This window comes from Mastigoproctus giganteus, chromosome 2, assembly GCF_048544385.1.
Source record: "Mastigoproctus giganteus isolate SK-2022 chromosome 2, ASM4854438v1, whole genome shotgun sequence".
Taxonomy (NCBI): Eukaryota; Metazoa; Arthropoda; class Arachnida; order Uropygi; family Thelyphonidae; genus Mastigoproctus; species Mastigoproctus giganteus.
In genome coordinates this window covers 170,936,880-170,963,309 of record NC_143576.1, presented here as the reverse complement: position 1 = coordinate 170,963,309, position 26,430 = coordinate 170,936,880, and the positions used below count along the sequence as shown (strand labels likewise).

The 26,430-nt window shown below is 35.7% G+C and overlaps 1 protein-coding gene across 1 annotated transcript in view; it reads left to right on the top strand.

The window, feature by feature from the left end:
- The window catches only part of LOC150089747 (angiotensin-converting enzyme-like), a 118,190-nt gene extending 108,035 nt beyond the window's left edge, over positions 1-10,155 (top strand). Inside the window, 2 exon segments of the mRNA XM_090389642.1 lie at positions 4,607-4,729; positions 9,939-10,155. Coding sequence (XP_090245768.1) covers positions 4,607-4,729; positions 9,939-10,155 — 340 coding nt within the window.
- The last annotated feature ends 16,275 nt before the right edge of the window (positions 10,156-26,430 follow it).

The window sequence follows — 26,430 nt, the reverse complement described above, 5'->3', positions numbered from 1 at the left end:
ACATAATTTTCCTTCTCAATAACTGTTAATCCTAAAAAGGTTAAAGTAAAAGTAAAAAGATTGGATGGATATTTTGCTTAGTCAACTTTTATTAAGCAAACTATAGCTAATACCATAGCCTTTAATTCTGGTTCAGTAATTTCATTGTTAACATCTACCAGTGATAGCTATTCAGGAATATCCAGGTTTATTTTTGACTTCTTTAGAATTATTTTTTGTTTCAATTTCTAGCTGAGCTGGTGAATATAATATTCAGGCTTCAGTCTTTTATTACAGGTTTGTTTCATTTATTTTAATTTTTTCCCTATAATCCTGTTTGCAATATTCTTAATTTTTCTCATTAAGAGTATTCATTTGGTGTTTCAGTCTCAACTTGGTAAAGTTGTTTCATATGATTATTTCATAGCATACAGCTCAGTCCTATGGAAATCCTACATCCCCCCCCCCTTTTTTTTTATGCCAATGCCTTGTGGTTCCTGATAAGATGAGATCCCAACAGAAAAAATATCCTTCTTTGTCTTATTTAACTTTTATCCTAATCTAGTAACCTTCAAAAGCACTAGCTCAAAGTAGATAAGACTATTTCAGCAAGCTTTGTTGGAGTTTCATAAGTACTTCTAAAATTTCTTTCAAATCTTAATGCAGTATAAAATGAGTATGTTCTTAATAATTATTTATTGCACTCTTTACATTCCAGTTTTCTACCGTGTCAAACCTTTCAGTGTAATCTATTATTTGCTGTGGGAAGAGTATGATAAGAGGATAATACAGGTTGTAAAGACAATTTCTTTTATTTACTAATGTATCTTTTGGTTAGTACTAAACTCTTGTGTATGTATCTTATAGGCGGATTTATTTTGTCCAGTTTTTGCAGTCATTCTAGACAATTTTCATGAAATTACTGCTGACATAAAAATTATAAGTTTGTTCAAAAATGAAAATAACATATATACGAGGGATTTCCGAAAAGTAAGGTAAACACATTTTTTCTCTCGATGATGTTTAATAATACGAAGCTGAAATTACACACCAAGAAATAAGTGAACATGCACTACTTCTCCACAAAATCTCCAGTTTTATTGAATCACTTGTCCCAACAATGGATCAGTTTATCAATACCAGTGCTGAAGAAGTCCATGCCCACATGCAGTAACCAACATCGCACTGCCTGATGAATTCCTCATCCGTGGTGTAATGCTTTCCTGAAAGGTGTTTTTTCAGAGGGCCGAACAAATGAAATTCTGAAGGCGCTAAGTCTGGGCTGTATTGGGGGGGGGGGATGTGACAGTTTCCCAACGATTATGGCGCAACTACTCACAAGTGGTGTGGGCAGTGTGCAGAGTTGTGTTGTCGTGCAACAAAATCACACTGCTTGTCAGGAGTCCTGGTCGTTTGCGTCAAATGTTGGCTTTCCGTTTTTCCAATGTTGCTCAGTAAAGCTGTGCATTGATTGTTCCTTCCCTTCAGCAACCAACAGAAAATCCACCAACAGAATGCTTTGGCGATTCCAGAACACTGTGGCCATGACTTTTCGGACACTGGGAACAGTTTTGAATTTTTTGCGCACAGGAGATTGTGGATGATTCCAGGTCATGGAGTCTTGTTTGCTCTCCAGGGTAAAGTGATGAACCCACATTTCATCTGCTGTGACTATGCGAGTGAGAAAATCCTCTCCTTTGTCACTGTATCACAACAGGTTCTCCAGAAACATCCCCATGCGTTTTACTTTGTCCTCCTCTGACAATTGTCGAGGCACCCAGTGGTAGCACACCTTTTTGAAAGCCAAGGACATCGTGAACAGTTGACTCACTCATGTTCACTATTTGTGAAATTTCACTCACCTGTTTTCAAGTTGTTGTTGTTTTGGTTTTTAGGAGCATTAGCAACTAAGGCCATATTGCTCCGGGATATGCGATGGTCATTCCCTGACCTTTCCGCATTCTCCGTATTTGGTGGTGACGGGCTCGAACCCCAGTCTAATCAAGAAGCGTGTGCTATGCACTGCTGCTCCTTCCCACCTGGCATGTTTTCAAGAACGATGCCCTTAATGTGTGAAATGTTGTCTTCTGTCTTACTCGATGAAGGCCTGCCTGATGTCGATCTTCAATATCACTTGTTGAAGACCCTTTTTCTTGCAAAAAGCAATTAACTTCACGAACACCTGTTTTGGACCACACTCGCATGGTAGCCACCATTTTGCAACTGGAATCTACTGTGAGGCGACAGTACCGCAACACTGCACTGGCGGTCTTTTTGAATGTTATTAATGCTGTCTGTCTGTGTCCACCATGTTTCATCTCATTCTCTTTCATCATTATTAAGAAAAAAAATGTGTTACCTTACTTTTCGGAACCACTCATATGATTTTGTGTGTGTGTGTGTGTGTTTATATGATATTATATTCTTCAAGTGATTAAGAAGTTAGCATCTCTGTTTTTTTCCTTTGTCTTTTGGAAAAATAAGATAACCAAACTGACTCAATACTGCACTGTTCATCCATGTCAACTGGATTTTGTGTTTAACTAATAGCATGACCCCTCCTCCCTTTCTATCCTTCCTGTACACATTGTACTCCCCAAATTTTACAATTCCGCATTCCTTATATCTGTGTGACACCATGTCTCTGATATCCCAGCAATATCTGCCTTTGATGTCTTGACAATCACTTCAAACTCATCAAATTTATTAACTATACTTCTAGCATTGATGTACATGAAGTATACATGCATCTGTTCTTATTCTTAGCTACTTATTCTTATTCTATATTTACTTGTTCCACGATGACTCCCAGCAGTCCTGGAAATCCCCAGCACCTTGCTTTCCAAGCTGCTGCTTATTCTAATAGAAGCAGTGCAAGGATCACTTTTGCCTCTGCCTTCGTCCACTGTTAATTTTTAGTCTGTGAAATCCCCCCCCAAGCTAGCAGTTTTCCGACCCACCTAATGCTGCCTTGATAGCATCAGCAAATATTCTTGCACCCTTTCTATTTAAGTGTACCCCGTCCCTGTAGAAGCAGTCGCTCCTGTTAACAAGCACAGAGCACGCTAAAAAAAATTCTACCCCATGAGCCTTGCACAATCTCTCCAGGGCCAAATTGATTGACAAGGCTCCCATGATATACTCCCTTCTTATCGTGTGTGGGCAGAATTGCGGACACTTTCATATTTAACCCTAACCCGTGACTTTTTTCAATATTGACCTGTATTTGTTAAGTAAGTCTGCAGATCTACTTATAATGTCATTAGTGCCAACACATACAACAATATCACTCTTTGTTCCCTTAAAAGATGATATCCATTCTACAATGTCATCAACTGTTGCCCTTGGCAGACATAACCTGGTCCTGTTCCACTTATCGTTTTTTTGCACAATATATTTCCTATCTCCCTGACAGCAGTCACTGACAATAACTAGCTCCTGTGGGACCAGCACATTCTGCCCTGTTGCCTGATGCACAAGAGTGAGCTCTGGCATTGAGTTGAGCAGCTGAGGGCTTGATGGACTCCCCATTTTAATTCCTTTGAGGGCATCTACCCTAGTCTTCAAACTCTCATCAGAACACTGAGTTGGCACATAATTTCTTGACTCTGTGCACATAGCACACACAAAGACAGCCTCCTTGCTTAGATCATATCCTGTTCCAGAAAGATATGCAAACATTTCACAAGTTTAGGCTGTGATGCATTGGAGAATCGCCCCCTTTGGTTCTCCCCCGAGCCACAGCAGTCCTGCTACTTTGTGCATGTTGCTTTTGCTGCTCTAGTATGGGGCATGATTTCCATTTAAATACGATTTCATTAATTTACAATGATTAATTGACAATACTATACTATAATATACTTGACTATACAATACTATACTAAGTTAATGCAGTGATACGTATTATGCTATACAATAACGATCACAGTGTTACTTTAATTATATCCTTAGGTAAATACAAAAGATACAAAAGGCCTTGAATGGGTTGAGCACGCTGAATTCTGATGGGATCCTTCCACTTGTTCAGATTACGAACCTACGGGGGCATAAATTCAAATTAAGAAAAGACAGATGTAGAATAGATGTGTGGAAATTCGCCTTTAGCCAGCGGGTGGTTAATTGCTGGAACAAACTTCCATCTGTTGTTGTGGAAGTTGATAGGTTAAATAAATTTAAGGAGGAACTGGACAGGCATTTGGAGGGAAAGGTGTGATTTTTTTTTTTTGGCTGATGCTGCATAAGCTCATACACTTGCTTTCTTGCATTACATGCCACTACTCCTACTATATGTTGCCCAAAAAGCGATTAAAACCTTCAATCTACTTATTTATTACAATTAAAACCCTACTATTCTTTTGCACTACTGGTTACATGCTACGATATTCATGGCAAACACTGCCAAAGACATCTGTCATTGTGGAAGTTGACAGCTTAAATAAATTCAAGGCTGAACTTGACAAACTTTTGTAGTGAATAGATGGGTGAAACAGGAAGGGTATATAGCTGACACTATATAAGCTTGCTTTTTTGCATCATGTGTCCCTACTAATGATAAATATGATGCTAAGTCCATTAATAGCTCATTGTCCTGTTCATTTAATACTGTTTTTTTTTTTTTTTTTTTCAGATATTTTATCAGTTTCATCATACAGTTCCAGTTTCATAAAAGCTTATGTGAAGCAGCTTGCTATTCAGGTCCTCTATATAAATGTGACATCTACAAATCAAAGGAAGCAGGAAAAATTCTGAGGTACGAAATAACTCTTATACCCTGCTGTTTTTCAGAAATCATTGGTTTTAATAGTGAAATAAGATATAAAATTTTTCTCTTTTTTTTTTTTTTTTTTCATATACCGATCATTTTATATCTTCAATATGAATGTGACATTTGCAAATCGAAGGATCACAATGAAATTCTCCATATCAGAAATACAAGGTGAATTTTATTTGAATGAATATTTTGTGAACAGGACAGTGGGAAATGGAAAGTGATACCTCTGAACAAAAACTGACTGAAGATGGTCACAGTGTTCTCTCAGTCTATCGGGGTAATGTGCATGTTGACAGTGTGGTGTGAAATGACTTGCATTAAAGGAAAGATAATGGTAGAATATGTTACAGGCCAAATAACTCAGAGGAGCATAACAGAATGGGCTAATATGTACAATTGTCTCATTATGGATGGCTTTAAACTACCTTTTATAGATTGGAAACAGTTTTTTGAACAAACTGGACAATAACTAGCTATCCCAACATGTTCAAGGGACTATATCCTAGATTTGGTTCTGATTAAGGAGTCAAACTATATCAAAAACTTTACAGTGGGAGAACCAATCACAGGCACTGACAATAAATAAAATGGGTTGTATCTAAAGAAACCTATGTGGGGAGAGGTAAGTGCAAGGGCTTCAATTTCAAGAGAGAGAACTATAATGAAGTGAGATATTTCTTGTGCTCATTTACAGGAGAGACTACTGTATGCTATGATATTCAAGGGCCACAAATGTATTCTTAGTCAAGTTCTGTAAACAAAGATGCCAAAATGGATAATAGGTGAAGTTTAAGAGTTTAATTTAATTTAGCAAAAGAAACTAAGTATAATAAAAGTACAGACAGTCACATGAATCTGATTTGTATGAACATTATAAGAGAATATGTTACCAAACCACTGATGGGGTAAGATGGACGAAAGCTGATTACAAGGAGGTACTAGCAAAGGGTGTTATGAGTGAGAATAGGGGATTCTCATATATGAATATAAAAAAAAAAAAGACAAGAGTAAATCTTGTCTATAAAATAGTAAGTCTATAAAATCATACTGATTAAGGTTCCCTTAATAAGTATGATTTTTTTTATGGCATTTTGAGTACCATATATTCAAAATATATCCAATTATGTTTATTGTTTGAGTTTGTGACAACAAAGCACACTGTGACAAAGCATAACATGTTTAGACATCTCATCCTATGGCAATCAATTGTCAGCCATAAATAAAACAGATAGTTTTAGCTATATTACAACTTTGAAATCTCTGATTTCATCTACTGTGGAAACTCACATCAAACAACTTCTTTACAACTGTTCTGTATGTTGACACTACAGACAACCTCCTATCTAATGATGGACCGGTTAGTCCCGAAACTGTCACAGCAGCCTCACCTTTTAAATGAATGGCTGATTAACCGTTTATGTTTGAAAATAGTGAAAATAGGGCACAACTCGTGCAAAGGCAAATTTGTTCTGTTGTGAGAATTAAGACTTATATTATCTGTGAATTTTAAATTTTGCTAGTTGTGAAAACTTTAAAGAATATGTATTTCTGCAAGCGCTCGATAATAAGAGAAATGTCTCCCCTTTTTACACAGATTCTTAAAGACAAATGTAATCATTGATACATTTGTCTTTAATTATATTTGCCACATAGCTTTCTTAATATTTCTGGAATTGAAAATGTAAATTTTTTTTTTTTTTTTTTGTTAAATATATATGTATACAGAAATTAATATTTGTAAAAAAATAAGAGAGTACCTCAATATGTTTTCCTCTTCATACTATCTAAGACAGAATTTAAAGAATTACACACTGAAAGTGCCAAATTTAAAATAATTCTAGCTTGTAAAGTGTGTTTGTATTTTACAAAGTTTATCAGTTATTTTTTTTTTTATATGTAAATAAAACTGCTAGCTTGGGGGGGATACACGGACTAACAGATTAACAGTAGCCGCTTGCAGAGGTGGAAGTGATTCCTGCACTGCTTCTATTGGAATGAGCAGCAACCTCGAAAACAAGGTGCAGGGGATCCCAGGGGACTGCTGGAAGTGATTGCGGAACAAGTAAATACATGGGCTGTGTTAGGGTAACTCAGAATCAGAATAGGTGCATGTATACTTGCGTGTACACTAATGCTAGGAGATTGGTAAATAAATTTGATGAATTTGAGGTGTTGGTCAAAACATCAAAGGCAGATATTGTTGGGATATCAGAGACATGGTGTCCCAGATATAAGGAATGCAGAACTGGAATTTGGGGAGTACAATGTGTAGAGGAAGGATAGGAAGGGAGGAGGGGTTATGCTATTAAGAAACAAAATCCATGGAAGCACAGCCAGTCAACATGGATGGACAGTGCAGTGTAGAGTCAGTGTGGTGTGACATAAGCACTGGGAAAGCAAAATTGAGAGTAGGAGTATGTAATAGGCCTAATGACTCTGATTAGTATAATAAACAGCTGTACAGAGAAGTAGAGTGGGCCAGCAAATCAGTGTCTTATAATGGGGGATTTTAATTTCCCAGATATTGACTGGAATTTGTGGATTGGTCCCTCGCACACTAGCAAAGCTTTTGTGGATTTATTGGATGATTGTTTTCTACAGAAACATGTTCAGGAGGCAACTAGAGGGAGTAATACTCTTGACCTGATTATCAGTAGTGATTCTTCATATTTAAGAATCTGCAGATAAAGGAACCACTAGGTGGCAGTGATCAGTGTGCTGAAGTTGGATTTACTTAGCTAGCATCAGGGGAAAATGGAAGGGTTTTTGCTTTCGCAAAGGTGACTACGGTGGTCTGAGATAACATTTAAATTCTATATGGTGGGACCAACTAATGATGTTACCAACAGCAAATTCAAAATGGGAAGCATTCAAAGAATTAATCTTGGAAGCTACTAGACTTTTCATACCAACTAAGAAATATTGATCAAGGTTTAGGCCTAAATGGATGTCAGATGATGAGACATGTGGCAGAGAAGAAAAATGCACGGGATACATATAAATTAACAGGTGACATGGAAGCCTATGATAGATATAATCTGGTCTGTAACCAAGTCGCAAAGGAGGTTAGGCAGGCGAAGGCATTAACTGTTGATGATCCTGCTCAGGTAGCTAACAAACTAAATGAGCATTTTGCATCTACATTCACACAGGAATTATTCAGGGAGGGGAATGCCAGAGGTGAATTAAACTCTGGCAGTGAGCTAGATGATTTTGTAATAACTGAGAGCAAACTGGAGGAGAAATTGTTGAAGATAAACATAAGGCACCTGAGGTGGATGGGATCTATCTAGTTATATTAAAGGAGGCAGCAAAGGCAGTAAGTAAACCCTTAGCCATAATTATGAGAGCTTCCTTGGACTCGGTGGAAGTACCCATGGACTGGAGATGTGCAATGTAACCCCAATTCACAAAGGAGGATCAAAGGGCGACACAGGTAATTACAGACCTGTTAATTTAACTTCTGTTCCAGGGAAATTAATGGAAGCACTAGTTAAAGAAGCACTGCAGGATCATCTAGACAAGACTTCAGTTTTAGCTCAGACACAGCATGGGTTTGTTAAGGGGAAGTCTTGCCTGACCAATTTGATTGGATACTATGATGTGCTCACAAAGGAACTTGATGCAAAGAATAATTTTGATATATATTTGGATCTTAGACATACTTTTGATACTGTTGCACATGGAAGACTGCTTAGAGCAGTCTTCCATGCTGCTCCAAGGAAAATGCTGCTATAGATAAAAGGATGTTTGAGTGGGAGAAGACAGAGTGGTAATCAATGGACACTGCTCTTCATGGAGTCCACCAGGGTTCAGTATTGGGTCCATTGTTGTTTTCTGTATTTATTAATGATATTGATGATGGTATATCAGGCTTAATGTTCAAGTTCGCAGACGATATGAAGGCCAGCAGGGTTGTTAATGACACTAATGACAGTATGCTACTGCAACAAGATCTAGAAAAATTGAGCAGATGGGCTGAGAAGTGGCAACTGAAGTTTAACATTGACAAATGTAAAGTACTGCATATGGGAAGCAGTAACCCAGAGTAACATATCAACTCTGTGGTACTACACTGACAGTGGTAGAGAATGAAAATGACCTTGGGGTAATTGTGCAGTCAAATATGAAGTTTTCTGAGCAGTGCAGATGGTCTGCAAGAGTAGCTCATGGCATCTTGTCAGTGACATACAGGAATTTTTCTAGCAGGGATAAGGAGGTGATTATCCCCTTCTATAAAGTAATGGTCAGGCCACACCATGAATACCGTATACAGGTCTGAAGGCCTCATTTTAAGAAGGATGTAGAGCTGCTGGAACGAGTACAGAGAAGGGCAACAAGATTAGTGAATGAAACAAAGGGTTGCTCTTACGAAAAAAGGCTTAAGTTTTGCAAATTACAGTGTCTGGAAACTAGGCACCTGTGAGGTGATCTGATTGAGGTGTATAAAGCCTTGAATGGTTTGAGCATGCTTAATGCTGATGGGATTCTTCCTCATGCTCAGAATAATCACCTGAGAGGGCATAAATTCAAATTGAGGAAAGTCAGTTGAAGGATAGATGTGCGGAAGTTTACATTTAGCCAGCGGGTAGTTGATTGCTGGAACAAACTTCCATCTGTCGTAGAAGTTGATAGCGTAAATAGATTCAAGGCACAACTAGACAAACATTTGGACCGAGTGGATGGGTGAAATGAGAAGGGTTGTGTTTTTGTTTTGTTTTTTTGGCTGATGCTATATAAGCTTGCTTTCTTCCATCATGTGCCTTTACTAATGGTAATGGCTCCATTTATTCTTATAATACAACATTAATTTAACATTTTTTCTATTCCATAATCAAAAACAATATCAGTAAAAATCATTGCCAAACATAGAACATGATTAATTTAAAATAAAAATAAAGGAAAAAAATATTCAAAAAATGTTATGCAACTACACAATAGGCCATATTAGCCTGACTTAGCACATCCTTTAATGGATATGATAATTCACACTAATGTGGTCTATACATTTTAGATAACTATAATCCAAGATAATAATAACTGCTAGAAATGAAAACAGTTAAATGTTAGGTCTTTATATTTAAATATTTTTAATTCTTGTTATCATTATTTCCATTAAATTTTAACAATCATTTTATTTAAACTAGCATTACACTTTAATTTCCATTTCATTTGATTTTCATTTCAGTGAAGGATTAAAACTCGGTGGCTCAGTGCCTTGGCAGAGGGTTATGGAGATTATAACTAGAGGAACTACTGACAGAATTGACGCCAAGCCAATACTGGAATATTTTAATCCTTTAATAGTATGGTTGAAAGAACATAATAAAAATGAGGTATTAGGTTGGAAAAGTAATGATTCTACAGTCTGTCCATAAATTTTGAAAAATCATCATATTAAATAAATTAATTCCTAGTTAATATATAAATGAAACCGATGTTTTTTTTTTTTTTTACTGGTTATGAAAGCTGAAATAGTTTCTGTTATCCGAAGATCATTTATATGTATCGTGTGTGTTTTTAATGAATATACAACAGGCATTCTCAACCAGGAACTTGGGAGCTTTATAATCTGGGAGAATGGGGTTATAAAGTACTTTCCAGAAGTCTTGAAATGATGCTTACAAACTTCAAGTTCACGTACAAAATTCATTCATTACATGAATTAACTTGACTGATGCTCGGCAACCAAACACTGAACCAGAAGAACTCACCAATGGAAAAAGATTGAGATGTTGTAATACCGATGAACCTTTTGGAAGTAGTTAGCAAAATTGACTCTTTACAGCAGCACTACAAATGCAAAAACAAAACCCGCCAAAAGAAGGCTCTTTCTGGTATAGTGTGTGTGTGTGTGAGAAATGTAAGTAAAATTAAGGTAGAACAGTAAAAAGGAAAAGCACTGAAAACTACAAAAATCAATTAGAATTTGAAAAAAATATAAGGGAATAGAAAAAATTCTTTACAAAGGAGTTCCAAAAATTTAAGAAAAAGGAATATAGTGGAGAGAATACATAAAAAAATTTAGATTATTTTAAATAAAAGGCAAATGTGCCGTGAGTTTAATGTCCAATAAAGAATAAATTTAGACCAGTGCCTTCCTGATAATGCCAAGGTGGCCAAATAATGTGAAATAATCATGCTAAAGGTACTAGGCCATGTAAAAATATTAAACTATCAAAAATAGAGAACAGGTAAATGAAACAATTTGTTCTCTATTTTCTGATTTCTGTAGTTTTCACTTTTTCACAGCACTTTTCCTTTTTACTGTTTTACTTTAATTTTATGTACATTATTATACTTTGGTAACATTTTTTGTTGGAGTATGCTAATGCTACCTCTTACATTTTCCATTCCTTCTTTTTTAATATTACTCTCAATTTAATTTACATTATATATATGTTTCATAAATGAGGCTTTAAAGCAAGCTTTAATGAACCAGTTGATTGTACAATGATATAACTGATATTTTTAGTTTAAATAAAATTAGTTATATCATTATACACAAAAAAAGTTCAGTAAAATTAAATCCATATAATTTTTTAGCTATAAAACTTCAAGCTACAGAAGGTATGTAGTAACTGTTGTAGTGCATATGCATCATTCATCACTTTATGTTCACATACACATTTCATATTGTGAAGAAAATCATTAGTTGCCCCATTATCATCCTTTGAATTACCCATAAAAAGAAGCATATTGCTATTTATTCTCAGTGAATATCATCACCCAGAGACTGTTTATAGGATACTAGGCATCCCTCAATGTAATACAGCTGATAACCCAGTTATGACAAATTTCCACAATATGAGAGGTGTCAAAGGATGTTGATCTTAATTCATATAAGTTTAGAGTAAACTTTTAAACTATAGTATTTAACTCAAATCTTTTGGAAACTTACCATAGCGGGGTCAGCTCTTGCACTGAGGATGCCTAGTTATCCACTAATGAAGGGACAATAATATCCGAAATAGTCCATCTCATTAAGAATACATAGCAGTACTTCTTTGTATGGAGAAGTGCTGTTTATTTCAACTCATTATGATGCAAACTTTGGTTTGCCTTTACAGCTATAAACAGTACTGCCATAAATACTGTCACAAAAGTAAGGCTCCCTTAAAAATAGAAAATGATATCACAGAGCTGTGTGTTTTGCATCATGTGTAGTACTAATGTATGGTTTTCTTTAACAGGTATCATCAACTAGTAAAGGAAGCCAGTGAAAATGGAATGGGGTGATAAAAAAACAGGACTACTGTCATAGGTCTTCATAATACAGGATATGATGCACCTACAGTTTTCAAACTTCTGAAACCACTTGGAATAAGCCGAAAATTTGTTTGCAGGGCAATTGATAGGTACAATGAACAGAGAATTGATGAAAGGCCCCGGTCCGGTTGCTCAAGAACTGTGAGGACCCCTGCAACTATCAAGGTGGTGGAGAACAGAATTCATAGGAATCCCCTACAAAAACAGAAAATCATGTACAGAGAAATGGGAGTATCACCAAGCTCTATGTCACGCATAATCAAAAGTGATCTAGGGATGGGTGCCTACCGCAGGAGAATAGGACAGTTCCCAACTCCAGCTCTGATGGAATGGAGGCAAAAAAAGATTAGAGGCACTGCAGCGTCAGCACACAAATGGTAAGCATCGATAGATACTCTTCACAGATGAAAAGATTTTTACTATTGAGGAGAGTCACAACCTTCAAAATGACAAGGTGTATGCCCATAGCTCTGCAGAGGCATGTCAGGCCATTAAACGGGGCCATCATCTAGCATCAGTGATGGTTTGGTGGGGAATCTCCTATGAAGGTGTAACAAAGATGCATTTTTGTGTTCAGGGGGTGAAAACCAGTGCAAGGATGTACCTGAATGATATTCTGGAGCCACATGTGAGACCCCTCAGACTCTCTTCAATAGTCAGTACTGGATCTTCCAACAGGACTCAGCACCTGCCCACAAGGCAAACAAAGATCACCCAAACATGGCTGACAGAGAATGTGCCTGAGTTCAAGCATGACAAATGGCCTCCTGCCAACCCAAGTCTTTAATCCACTTGATTACCGTTTATGGGCTATTTTGGAAGGGATGGTCTATGGTAAAAGGCATTCCACATTGGAGAGCCTGAAGAGATCACTGGAGCATGCTGTGGCCAATTTCCCACTGGATATTGTGCATACTTCTATTGATGAATGGCCAGAACATTTGAGGTCTTGTGTAAAAAAAACAAGGCAGGGGGCTTTTGAATGAGTGTTGTGTTGCTTCATTTGTTGGGTGTTCGAGAATAAACCCACAGAGTTTTGAGTTCCTGTGTCTTTTTATTTTGTGGCTACATGCAGTAACACATGACAGTATTTATGGCAGTACTGTGTATACAGAATGATGCATTTGGCAGAAAATTTCCCAATAATTTTATGTAGTATATGAAAATTACCGACGAACTAATGACTGGCTCAGGTGGGTTCCTCTATCTCATGGTTAAGGTGTGTAGATCTCTATATTGAAATCATGCTACAAATTTTCAAGCTTGTAGTGGTGATGCAGTCTGACAGGTTCCTCCTGAATTTCTTTTTTATTTCAGGAAGTTACTGTTTTTCTTATTGCTTTTTTTAAATTCTACTTTGAATATACTAATACTTGATTATTTTTTAATGGATTGCAATACTTATTTACCATGCAGTGGTAGTGCCCCTAATTGTTACAATAACAATAGCACTACACCTAACAGGTGTAAACTTTCATTTTGATTTATAGAGAAAGTTTATGGGATTTTACGTGGAGTTTACTATTTTATCTTTTCTTAATGGGTTGCAATATTTATTTTATTTTTTTCAGTTTTTTAATACAAAAATTAAATATTTAAAAAGGATGTTTTCACACCTTTTACTTTAAAAAAAAAATTTTAATTAATTCTATTGAAAATTTAAAAAAAAAAAAAACCATTATAGACAAAATGTAAAGATGAAAATGTTAGTTTCTTCCAATTTGAAGTCATTAAATTCATGAAACACTAAACATGTATATTTCATTATATGTGTATAAATTGTCTTATGGATATTTTAAAAATATATATTTTATAAAACTGTTATTTACTTCCATTTTCAGTTTTTTTTTTTTTTATTATTTAGTTCAAATTTGGTGCACCACGAATTGCACGAAATTTGAATATCGCTGACTCCTACCCAGAGTGAATATTGCCTTTGGTGTTTTTGTCTTGTTTGTTCAAAATAATGACAAAAAAATCTTTCAGACACAGCTCTTGCAAGATTATTAATGTCTGTACAACATCTAGGACAGTTCTTTACCACAGAAGTCTATTATTCTTTCTGCTCACAGTAGTAAAAACTTTGTCTGCACGAGTTGCACTGGTATTGCACTAATAAAAAAAATAGGAACAACTCTTTCAATACCTCTTATAAGGCACTATTGATGTTCACAGAACACCTAGGACAATTCTTTACCATAGAGAGTTTATTCTACTATTCTTTATGCTCACAGCAGAAAATAACTTTACCTGCACTACTTTCAAACAAAGCATCACTAAAATATTAATCTCTCATTTATTAATTTCTGGAAAACATCATAATTTAAGCAGTCTGTTTTACTTTGTAAAGTAGTCTCTAATTTATGATTATTATTTGGATAACTAGAAACCTTTTAGGCTATAATGCTTTAAGTATACTCTTGCACTGTGATTAAGGAGATCATCCAGAAGTAATTTTATTAAATACATAAATAATAATAATAAAGGAGAAAAGAAAACACAGTATCTAATTCACGTTATAAAAATATCCAGTCACATGAATAGAAATGACAGAAGCAAACATGAAACTGAAATAAATAAGAGAAAACAACGAACATGCCATGAAAAAGAAAGTTGTTACTGCACAAAAATCACCATGAGAGTAAATCATGTTGTGAAAACATTATTTCACATAAACATCAATATATATCATTTCAAGACATTTCTAAAGTTACACAGAAAATTAACCAAATAGCCAACAACAAATGGGAAAAATATTTTGTAGCATAAATAGCAATATACTCTATTGCCAGTGAAAAACAATCACAAGTATGGTGGCACTGTATCTGCTGGGAGCAAAAGAAAAAAAAAAAAAAAGCTCTGGGAAACCTACAGTTATAGCTTTTTTTTTATACCCAGTAAAAATTTGTCTATATTTAGGAAGGTACAGAAAAAGATCACAGATTTTATTGGCAACCAGCAATTAACTTAGGCTCATTATTTTCAAAAAATGGATCTCACAGGTGTAATGCCACCACTACAGGGTTAAATGAATTTTTATTTTCTTAATGAAAAATCTAAAAAAAAAAAAAATTTTACAGCTGCTATTTTTGACAAAATAAAACTATTAGCCTCTTCTATTTTCAAATTCATAAAACTGTTAAGTACAAGAAAATTACACTAAATTTTTTATGTACATAATTGGAACTATAGCTTTATGACTAGTGCACCATGCATGTGCACATTTCTGCTTATATCAATATCTATTGTTAGTCATTTTACATAACTTACACATAATAATCAAGGACAAAAGAAAACACAGTATAAAATTCATGTTATAAAAATATCCAGCCACGTGAATAGAAATGACTGAAGCAAACATGAAACTGAAATAAATAAGTTAATAATTTTGCAGATACGCTTACTTATCTGCGAAAAGATCAAAACCTTCCAACCACTTCCTAGTTCGTTTCACAAATATACATGGTCTCAAATCTAATCTCAACGATGTCCATTTCCACTTGCAGTCTGCCAAACCCCATGTACTTTTTCTGACAGAATCTCAGTTATCAGTTGATTCAACTATTGCTCATCTCAGTTGCCCAAATTATTCGCTGTATAATTCCTTTCGCCTCAAAGGTGGTACTTGTGCATATGTTTGCTCCGATATTCCCTGTCAGAGACTTGGTAATTTGGAATCTCCTCTTTTTGATCTTCTCTTGCTTAAAATCTCTCTACCTCATTCAGTCAAATTCATGTGTTCTCTCTACCGTTCTCCCAACTCCACTAATCACTTGGAGTTCTTTGACTTCCTCTCTTTGCAACTTGATCCAGTCCAACTCTCCCAAGAGTCAGGTAATTTTCCTTGGTGATTTTAATGTTCACAACTCCAGCAGGCTTCCATTTTCTAGTCACACTGACCCAGCTGGTAGAGATGCTGAGGCTTTTGCAATTACTAATGACCTTGCACAGATTGTTCATTTACCTACAAGAATACCGGACAATCCTAACCATACAGTCAAAGTGAGTAGTCCTTTAGGCACCTCAGATCACAACTTGGTGATTGTCTCTTCTCTAATGGAGCCTTTATCTCATGGCTAATCCCAACCTTGTATTGTTTGGCATTACAAGAATGTAAAATGGGATGACCTGTGAGATTTCTTTTCTTCTTTTCCTTGGTCGGATTACTGTTTCAAAACATCTGATATCAACATTTGCCCAGATCGTGTCAGCGAAATTATTCTTGTAGGAATGGAATCCTTTATTCCACACTCCACTTTAAAATCTCGTCCTTTATCTAAGACTTAGCACATTTATTGGTTTTCCAATAAATGTGCTAAGGCTGTTCAAGAGAATAACGTTGCATATCGTAATTGGCTTATTTCCGATTCTTTAGTTGTATTTTCTGCCTACACCAAAACTCACAACAATTGTAAAGCAGTTATTAATCAGTTCAAACTAGATTTTGAACAGAATAAGAGTAGAAAACTTGTTTCTTGTCCAAATGGTAGCTGAGCATTTTGGTATCTTGCCAAAGCTATTGGCCGCAACTTTTGCCCATCTCTGCTCCCACCTCTGTCAAAACCAGATGGTTCTGTTATCACTTCAGCCAAGGATAAAGCTGAACTGCTAGCATCCCATTTTGTTTCCAACTCATGTATTAATGATCTTGGTAAAACACCTCCCACCATTCCCAGCTCACTCCATTCAATACCCTGTGTGGCCTTCTATCAAAAAAAGATGTCAGAAGGATTTTGACGAATCTTGATGCTAAGAAAGCTCCAGGTGCTGATGGTATCTCTCCACTTGTTTTCAAAACCTGTGCTCCTGAACTTACTCTTGTTCTCTGCCACCTTTTTTCACTTTCTTATTCCAAAGGTGTTTTTCCGTCTGCTTGGAAATTTGCTCACATCCAGCCAGTTCCTAAAAAGGGCAACAAACTCCTCCCATCCAATTATTGTCCCATTGCAATTACTTCTACTCTTTCTAAAGTAATGGAGAAATCAATTAACTGCCAACTCAACCTAAAAACCTTCTGTCTTATCAACAATCGCCAGTATGAATTCTGTCAGTGTCGATCCTCTGGTGATATTCTTGCTTATGTTACCCATTTATGGACAAATTCAATGGAAAAGTTCGGTGAAACAAAAGCAGTTGCTCTTGACATCTCATAGGCTTTCGATCATGTTTGGCATAAAGGTCTTCTAAACAAGCTTCCATATTATGGTTTGCCAACTGTTTTTTGTAATTGGTTATCCAGTTTTCTCTCTGATTGCTCACTGAGGGTGATGGTAGATGACTTTCTGTCTTTTAACTTCTCCACTAATGCTGGTGTTCCCCAAGGTTGTTCTTTTCCCCACTCTTTTCCCTTTGCATATTAATGATTTCCTTCCATTGATGGGAAATCATATCCATAGTTCTGCCGATGATAGCACATTTCATTCCACTTTCCATTTTGAGAAACCTTGCCCTGATCAATCAGCTTCAACTTCTCGAATATCCGCTACCAATTCCTTAAATGCCGATCTCCAGGTAATTCTCCAGTGGGGCAAAGGCAACTTAGTTGATTTCAATCCTTCTAAAACTCTTTCTTGTCTTATATCTTGCAAAAACGATTCTTCTGCTCCTATGCTTATCTTTGGTGACACTTCAATTTCTAGGCAAAATGATATATCTCTTTTGGGATTACCTTAACTTCTAATCTCTCTTGGCACAAGCACATTACAAATATTGCTTCCTCTGCATCAAAATAACTTGGTTTTCTCTTTCGCTCTCAGTGTTACTTTTCTTCCAAACAGCTGTTCACTCTGTACAAATCACAAATCTGTCCTACCATGGAATATTGTTCCCACATCTGGGGCAGTGTCCCCAAAACCTCTCTCAGGCTTCTAGATTCCATTCAGAAGAGGGCAGTTAGGTTTAATTACTTCTCTCTAACAGAGTCTCTCCATTCACTGTCTCATAGATGTACTGTTTCTGCTGCATGCCTTTGTTACAGGTACTTCCATGGACACTGTTCTTCTGAATTAGCTTCCATAATTCCCGCTCTCTCTTTCAAAACAGTCCAAACATTTGCCCCCCCACCAGCCAACATCCATTTACTGTCCAACTTCAAACTCTCAGAACCAACTTTTCATCTTCCTCGTTTATTAATTCAAGTGCCATTTTCTGCAACAACCTTCTTTCATACGTATTTCCTGAAAATTACAGTCTACAGAAGTTCAAGTCTAATTTCAACAAATATCTTCTTTCATCTTCTCAACCTCCAACCCGAGCACAGAACTAAGTATTATAGATTCTAATATCTCTCGTGTTTGTGGTTTTCGTAAAAAAAATAAAATAAAAAAAAAACATAAAATGAAGTGTTCAACTTGTCGTAGCAACAATTAATGAGATAATTTAAACAAATTATCATCAGGCAGTTATTATTATTACCCATACAGTGTAAGGAAGCCTGAGGCTTTTGCTGCACTAGCCAATTTTTAATGGTTATTCAATGGTAACCAGATAGTTGCAAGATCAGTGGTGTTTAACAGATCAAGTGTTTTCACGTAATTACTTTGCATAAACAATTACATATCACTTCTAAATACTCTCAAGTAATACTTTCTGTATTAACATCTACCAACCTGCAGCTGGCACCTAATGTGCAGCAGACATTTTAGAGTAGAGCAGCGGTTCCGAACCGGTGGTTTGCAAAAGTGTTCCAGGGGGTTTGCACTAAAAATTGTGTAATGGTGTCTGCTTGGATTTACATAGGTATGTTATTGTAAAACTACAAAATATAACTAATAATAAACAAAGTAAAATAAAATTAAATAAAAAGTAAATAATTGCCATAGAAAGAAACCACATATCCCACAGTTCCTTAATTAGTTTACTATCTTATAGTATATCATGTTAAATAAGTATGTTTTCCATACTAAATTTTTTTTCATTCTCAAGGCCTGTTGTTATGTATAGGTACTTTTTTTTTTTTTTTTTAGAACATATAGTACTTAGTACAATGCATGGGTTGAAGGTTGAAAAGATGAAAGAAAATACTTGTTGACATTAGACTTGAACTTCTGTAGACTAATTTTCAGGAAATAAGTACGAAGGAAGGTTTTTCCAGAAAACAGAAGTTGAATGAATAAATGAGTAAGAAGAAAAGTTGGTTCTGTGAGTTTGAACTTGGACAGTAAAGGGATGTTGACTGGTTGTGGCACATGTTCAGTCTTTCTTTGAAAGAGAGAGCGGGGATTATAGGAGCGAATTCAGAAGAACAGTGCCCATGCAAGTATCTATAGAAAAGAAATGCGGCAGAAACAGTGTCTCTATAAGATGGAGAGTGGAGACTCTGTTAGAGATGAGACATTAATTAACCTAACTGCCCTCTTTTGAATGAAATCTAGAAGCCTGAAAGGTTTTGGGGGTACTGCCCCCATATGTGGGAATAATATTCCATGGTAGGCTGCATTTGTGATTTCTACAGAGTCAACAACTGTTTGGAAGAAAAGTAATGCCAAGAACAGAAGAAAAACCCCAGTTTTTAGATGCAGAGAATGCAATATTTGTAATGTGTTTTATGCCAAGATCTTGCCTAGAAATCGGAGATAAGCATTGGCAATGTTGCTTATAAAAATGTAGTACTGGAAATATTTTATAATAAAATTCAGAAAAATTATACGATTTTAGAGAACATAGGTTTAGTGTTTCGCATTAAAAATATTATGTTGAAAAAGAGGTTCGCGAGTAAAAAAAATGTTGGGAACCACTGGAGTAGAGCCTGTCAGATCCTGTGCAACCATCAGCTGGTTAATGAATACCTGAAGAATTTCAGAACTACTGTGAGACTGATACTAATGCCTAAACACCAAAAGAATCTTATGCCCATTTTTATTAGATGCATTCTTCTAAAATCATTTGAAAAAGCTGTTTAGGGCATATCATTTAGTATTATAATTTGCTTTTGTGTATTGTGCTCACAATAAAACTTGCAGTTTGGACTTGACCATTTGTATTGCCAAAAACAATCAGCCAAGTCATGCACTGATATGTTGAGTAATTCTGTCCTTCCCAGACACTATTATTTCTATGCAAAAATAGACCACCCTCTGTGTTCAAGCACAATAATACTCCATCCTATACTATGAAAAACAAAAATTCAGCCATTTCTTATATAATATGCCCGTTTTTTTTTTTTTTTTTCCCCCTTAATGTTTTCAAAAACGAGTCAACACCAATTAGTGAATATCTTTTCAGCGCCTTTAACTTACATTCATATTGATAATTATAATAAAATTTTCCAAATACTGTATTTGGAATATAAATTATAAGTGCAGAGTGGCCCCCAAATCATGCTATATCTAAAGTGCATTTAACTTTTGTGATATTATTTCCACATTTTTTTTTTTTTTTTTTTTTTTTCCAGGCTGAATATTATAATTTTAATTTCCTGTAATTTGTTGAAAAGAATGAAAATTTTGGATCTTTGTTTTGAGAATGGTCCTAGTACATCTGCTAAATGTGAATTCAACAAAGAATTAAAGTGACTCATTCAAAAATTTCAAACAGAAGAAAGATCAGCTTCATCTTCCATTCAGAACATCAGAAATAATTGTAAGAATAAATTCTGCAAAATAAAACCCTGAAAAATCCACAAGAAATTTGTCAACAGAGACAAATGTTAGTTAGACAAGTACAATAGACTTTCAGAATAACGGCACCTTCAGGGATTCAAGGTGCCATTATTTCAATTTTTCCATCATCTAGAAAGTTTTATTTTTAATATATTTAATGCAGAAATAATGAGACTTTTATTAAAAAACATAAACATGTTGACAATCCAATGTTATATTCTGCCATTAATTCACTACTGTTTACACCCCATTCTATTTTCTTTATTATCCCAAGTTTAGTCTGCATAGGTAGCACTGTGCTATCGGCACCGTCTTCCCCACATTGGGTAGAAAAGGCCCAGGTTCGAATCCTGCACTTTCCGGGTGACCCTAATGTAATAGTTTAGATTATATCAAGTTTGTCACTAAGCTTTAATGTTGTTCTTTTCTTTTCTGTATGAGGTTTATTAACTTTAAGAGCCATAGTGAGGGGATTTTTAATTTAAAATAAATGTAAAACAGCAGTATAATCCATGATATCACTACAGAATTCACTTTTAAAATGGCGAACGTAAACAAATACAGTAATCACATGACTTGCTGTTTTCTTTTTTCTGCGCTGCATGTAAACATCCGATCTCAATGTATTGTTAGCTCAAATGTTCCGTTTCCACATAAACTTCAACTTTTTTAATTGAAAAACTGCAAAGGTCATTCAAATGAAAATCCAATATAAAATGCATATTATTGCAAAACCTGATGATAATCTTGTGTCAGATAACTGATTAAAGTCTGTTGGCAACACTGTACATACTGGCTGGCCAATGCTGACATTATTTTCAAGCTGGCAGCACCCTTGCATTATACGCCAAGGTAGAGTTACAATCTGCAATCCAACTTTTAAATGTAGAAGGAATAAAATCTACTTAAATTTATTACAGAATGTTGGTTACTATGAAGTGTGTCTGGGCAACACAATATGTGGGTAGACAAGTTCAAGAACACTGAAAATGTTGAGGATTCTACTGAACTAATGCAAACACATATCTTGACTAAAGTCATAGCAACAGTGAAAGAACTCATATGAAGAAACCATTGCATTACTATCAAAGAAATTACCATGGTACAAGGTTAATGTTGGCTTGTTGCATTACATAATTACCAGAGTTACACTTTCAAAAGGTATATACTCAATGGATGCACAGGGTAACGACAGAAATGAAGGAAAGACAGGCATTGTGCATCTTAGATGGTACGAGTGCAAAGGAGATGCCTTCTTACAACACAGTGACCAGAGATGAATCGAAGGTGAACACACACACAAAAAATCAAACATGCAATTTCAGTGTAGAGCCATACAGACTTGCCTAAAAACCAAAGAAAGGTCAGCTGACAAAGTATTACTTGCTATTCTCTAGGATCACAAAGGTGTGATTCTGGAACATTATCTGAACAGTTTGTTTGTTATTTGGTTTTTAGGAGCATTAGCAACTAAGGCCATATTGCTCCGGGGATATGTGGTGGTCATTCCCCGACCTCTCCGTATTTGGTGGTCACGGGCTCAAACCCCAGTCTAATCAAGAAGCGTGTGCTACGCACTGCTGCTCCTGCCTACGGAGGCACCATCTGGACAGTGACAAAAACTGTGATATACTTCTGAGCCAATTACAGCCAACAATTCAAAAGAAACATCATGGTTTGCTCTCCTTAAGTGTGCCTACAGCATGGTAATGCTAGTTCTCCAGTATATCAGATAGAACAGATGTCGGGTCCTCTATATTCACCAAACTATTAGCCTCACGTGATTACAGCCTTTTTTGTCCACTAAAGGTTGCACAACAGACAAAGAAGTCAAGATGGCAGTGCACAAATGGCTTCCACATCAACTACAAATTGTCTCTTGAGAAATCCAAGCATTAGTGCAGTGTTGGGGAAATTGTGTCAAACATAATGGGAACTACAGCTTTGTGAAATACAACTTTTATTTAACTTCTGCAGTTTTTATTTAAATGACCATTGTACAAATTAACACATTAGTTGAATCTGACACGTGTCAAACAGCACTAGAAGAGATGTGCTATTATGCATATATTAATCATTCAAAAGGCATTCAAGTGCAATAATGTAACATATATGGGTAGTCATTCTTAAGCATCAATAAAGGAGTTCTGTAAAAGTAAAAAGGCACATAAAATTAACTGCTCAATATTGGCACACTCACTAAATTCTGCTATTTGCAGCAATGCAAATATAGAATTGGCACAGTTTTGTTTAATCTTTGCTTGTGTTAAAATTACAAGGGGCATTTGAAAAGTTTGTGGCCTGAGCATGAAGCATTTATTTGAGGAGTCTGGTAACATGTTACTTAGTTCCTTTTGGAATCAATACACTTTTGGTGGGAAAATGGATGCCAGCCAGCTATTTTTTCAAATTAGGAAACGAGGGAAAGTCAGATAGTGCTAGATCTGGAGATGGTCCAAGATTTCCAAGCCAGACTCATGCAGTGCAACCATGACAAAGATAGACTTGTGAGCAGGCACGTTATCTTGGTGAAACAAGACTCCTTTGCTGAGTTTTCCTAAGCATTTTCTCTGTTTTTGCAAAAATGCCTCAAGGTCTGTGCAATATTTCCCTCTGACTGTCTGACCTTTCTGAAGGTAATTGAGTAATCTGTAGCAACACTCCATCATCATTCCAAAACCTTACCAGCAGAAGGAATCGACTTGGCTTTCTTTGGAGAGAAGTGAAAAGAGTTGTGTTTCGACTGCTCCTTTGTCTCTGATTGAAAGTGATGGACCCAAGTCTCATCCATCATCACAAACCTTGCATGGAAATTTGCTGGATCTGCTTGAAAATGATGCAAATGTTCATTCGCATAGACAACTCTTGTGTGCATTTTTGTTCTGCTGTTCAACAACTTTAGGGCACATCGTGATGACACCTTTTTCATAGTGAAATCCTGTTATTATATGGTACACATGTTCAGATGAGATTTACAACAATGCTGGCAATGTACCGAACTGTCACTCATTGATCACTAATCACCAGATCATACACTCTGCCAACAACTTCTGGAATGATGGAAGTCGCAGGTCTTCCACAGTGTGAGTTATCTTCCAGGATCTCTCTCTCTCGCTGCCTTATTTAAATTTCTGCTGCCAACTTCTTAACTATGGAATAGGAAGGAACATCCTCCCCAATTCTGTAACCATATCCTCATGAATATTTTTTGGTGTCATATTGGATGACTGCATGATGGCCAATTTTGTCCATCTTTCCTCATTCACACAACTTTGTTGATTTCAGGATCTGTAATTTAAAAAAAGATGTGACCGAAACTGCATGAACCTTGGTAAGTTACTATTTAAAGTGTTATACATTAAGTACAGAAATTTTGAGCACTGTACTACTACCCTCTCATACTCAGCCCACGAACCTTTCAAATGCCTCTCATAGTTTACATACATGGAATGTGCTTTTTAATAAAAGATTATTCCATGTACATACACGAATATAATTTCAAGGTTTGTTCTGATTTACAGCTCAGCCCAAAAGTAAATGTTCACTTTTAGCTATAAATTTCAAACTTACTTTTCAACCATTATTTACAAATTTTCAGAATGTTGCTGTTCCTTAAAATTCTGAAATATAGGTAACAGAAAACACGTTGATAAAGAAGATTAAAGATTACACCACTGTCAAACTACATCTAAGACCACTCCTAAACACCTCTGACACAATCAAAATGTCATAAAATTATCTTTCAGAGTTCATTTCAATTTGGATGACCAGATCAGATTATTTTAGGCCTGATGGCAAATACATCAAAATTGCATTACCCTGTCCATTTTTCTACCAACTGTACCTGTCATTTAAAAAAAAAAAAAAAAAGATGCTGTAACAGTGGCTGAGGATGTTATTTAGAGGTTTCCTTAGTGCACTGCTTCACAGGTACTAATTTCAAAACTGAAATTAATCCCTAGGACTTACATGACATCTGCCACATTCTTCTGTTAAAATTTGCTTTTTTTTTTTTATTTTGGGAATAAAATAAAATTATTCCATATACCTTTCCCTTCTAATATTCTCTAAATGATGATACAATATTTTCATTTCAATTTACACAAGTTACGAGAAGCTGGTCCCACTCTGAAAGGCAGCGTACAGTATGAATTATGGATAATATATCTACACCAAGAGAATATTATAACTGGCTATTTTTACCATTGTATATATTTCTGAAAACTGCTCCTTTTTTTCAAAGGGAGGGTTTGCCAGATAAAAAACTGAAAATTGAGGAAAGGGAGATACAATATAAGATGAGTAAAATGACATAAAATCCAAAATATTTCACACAATGAACAGTGTGATAAACTATGTAAATCATAGTTAATAAAATACCATTTTCAATTCAACTAAAAATGTTAAAAATTAAATTCGATTTTAAAAAAAAATGCAACAGTATCATCTGATCATCTATCAGATGATACTGTTGTGTTCTTTTTGGAACAGATCTTGCCCTATGGAGGTCTGTTCCATCAAGGGTTGAAATTTTAAACTGTTGTTCCCCTCATCACCCATATTTGTCTGTACAGATGCCTTTCTACGGGTAAATTTACATGTTATGTGGGCTACTCAGAATAACTTAGGGGTGGAGTTAATGCCAGCAGTTGCCAATAATACTTATGAAACCAACTTCAGCAAGGGGTATAATACTGGGTGTCCCAAAAGTCCATACTCATGGGTAAAAATAAAATACATTTTAATCACAATTAATATTGAGATGCTCAAAATGAACTTGCACATTCATACACAGATCTATCTGCTTTTGTAGGTGACTGTTCGGTGAAATACACTGTCTGCACCTGCATTTTTCCAGAAGAGGAAGATTGTGAACATAGGGTTCTAAAACTTGTTTGAGCATATGCATGTAATTTTCACCTGTAACATTTCTCTCAAAAAAAGTAAGGTCCCACCAACCTGCAATCGTGTGGATAGTGCACCAAACTACAACCTTAGGATTAGTTTGTGAGTGGTCTTTGACCATCTGATTGGGGTTGATACCAGTCTAATATTGACAATTATGCCAATTAACAAAACCATTCAAGTAAAAGCAGGCCTCATCACTGAACATAACATCTAATAGCAAAGGTGCATAATATCCACTCACAGAATTCCACCCATTTGTTGATGTCATGTAATTCCTGAAATTTTATACTTGAAAAGATGGAATTTTTTTCATTTCAAAATTCTTGCAGCAGACATTTGGCTAATACCAACTCTCCTCAAAGATTTTTAGGGACACCTGTTAATGGTTTCAACAGTAATAGCAGAGGGTTCATCACCTGTGGATGACCACTACATGGCTTGTCAAAAACACTACCAATCGTTTTTAAACAGTCAAGTAGTTTCCCAACAAATCACTGACAAGGTTTGTTTTTATCAGGATGCTTTTGGTGAAATATCTCACACACTTCCCTCGGGATCTTACCCGTAAGAGTACCAGTTCTACCTGCTACTGTGGTAGCAGGTAGTAATCGTAATAATATTTATTAATGATATCAATAATAAAATAATATATCCTATGAGTACAGACTTTTGTGACACCCTGTATATATATATAAGAGCACTCTTTCAGATTTGAATCCATATCTCTCTGAGTGACGTGGATTCAAATCAACAAATTTCCAGTATGGCAAACCCTACTGTCCAGTTAGAGAGGATCATCTGAAGATAATTTAATGCTGTAGAGTATTACCAAAATATGCTGGAAGAGCTGTTCTTCCCTAAAATTTTGGTGAAAGAATGGTCCTATATACACTGCATGGTTCC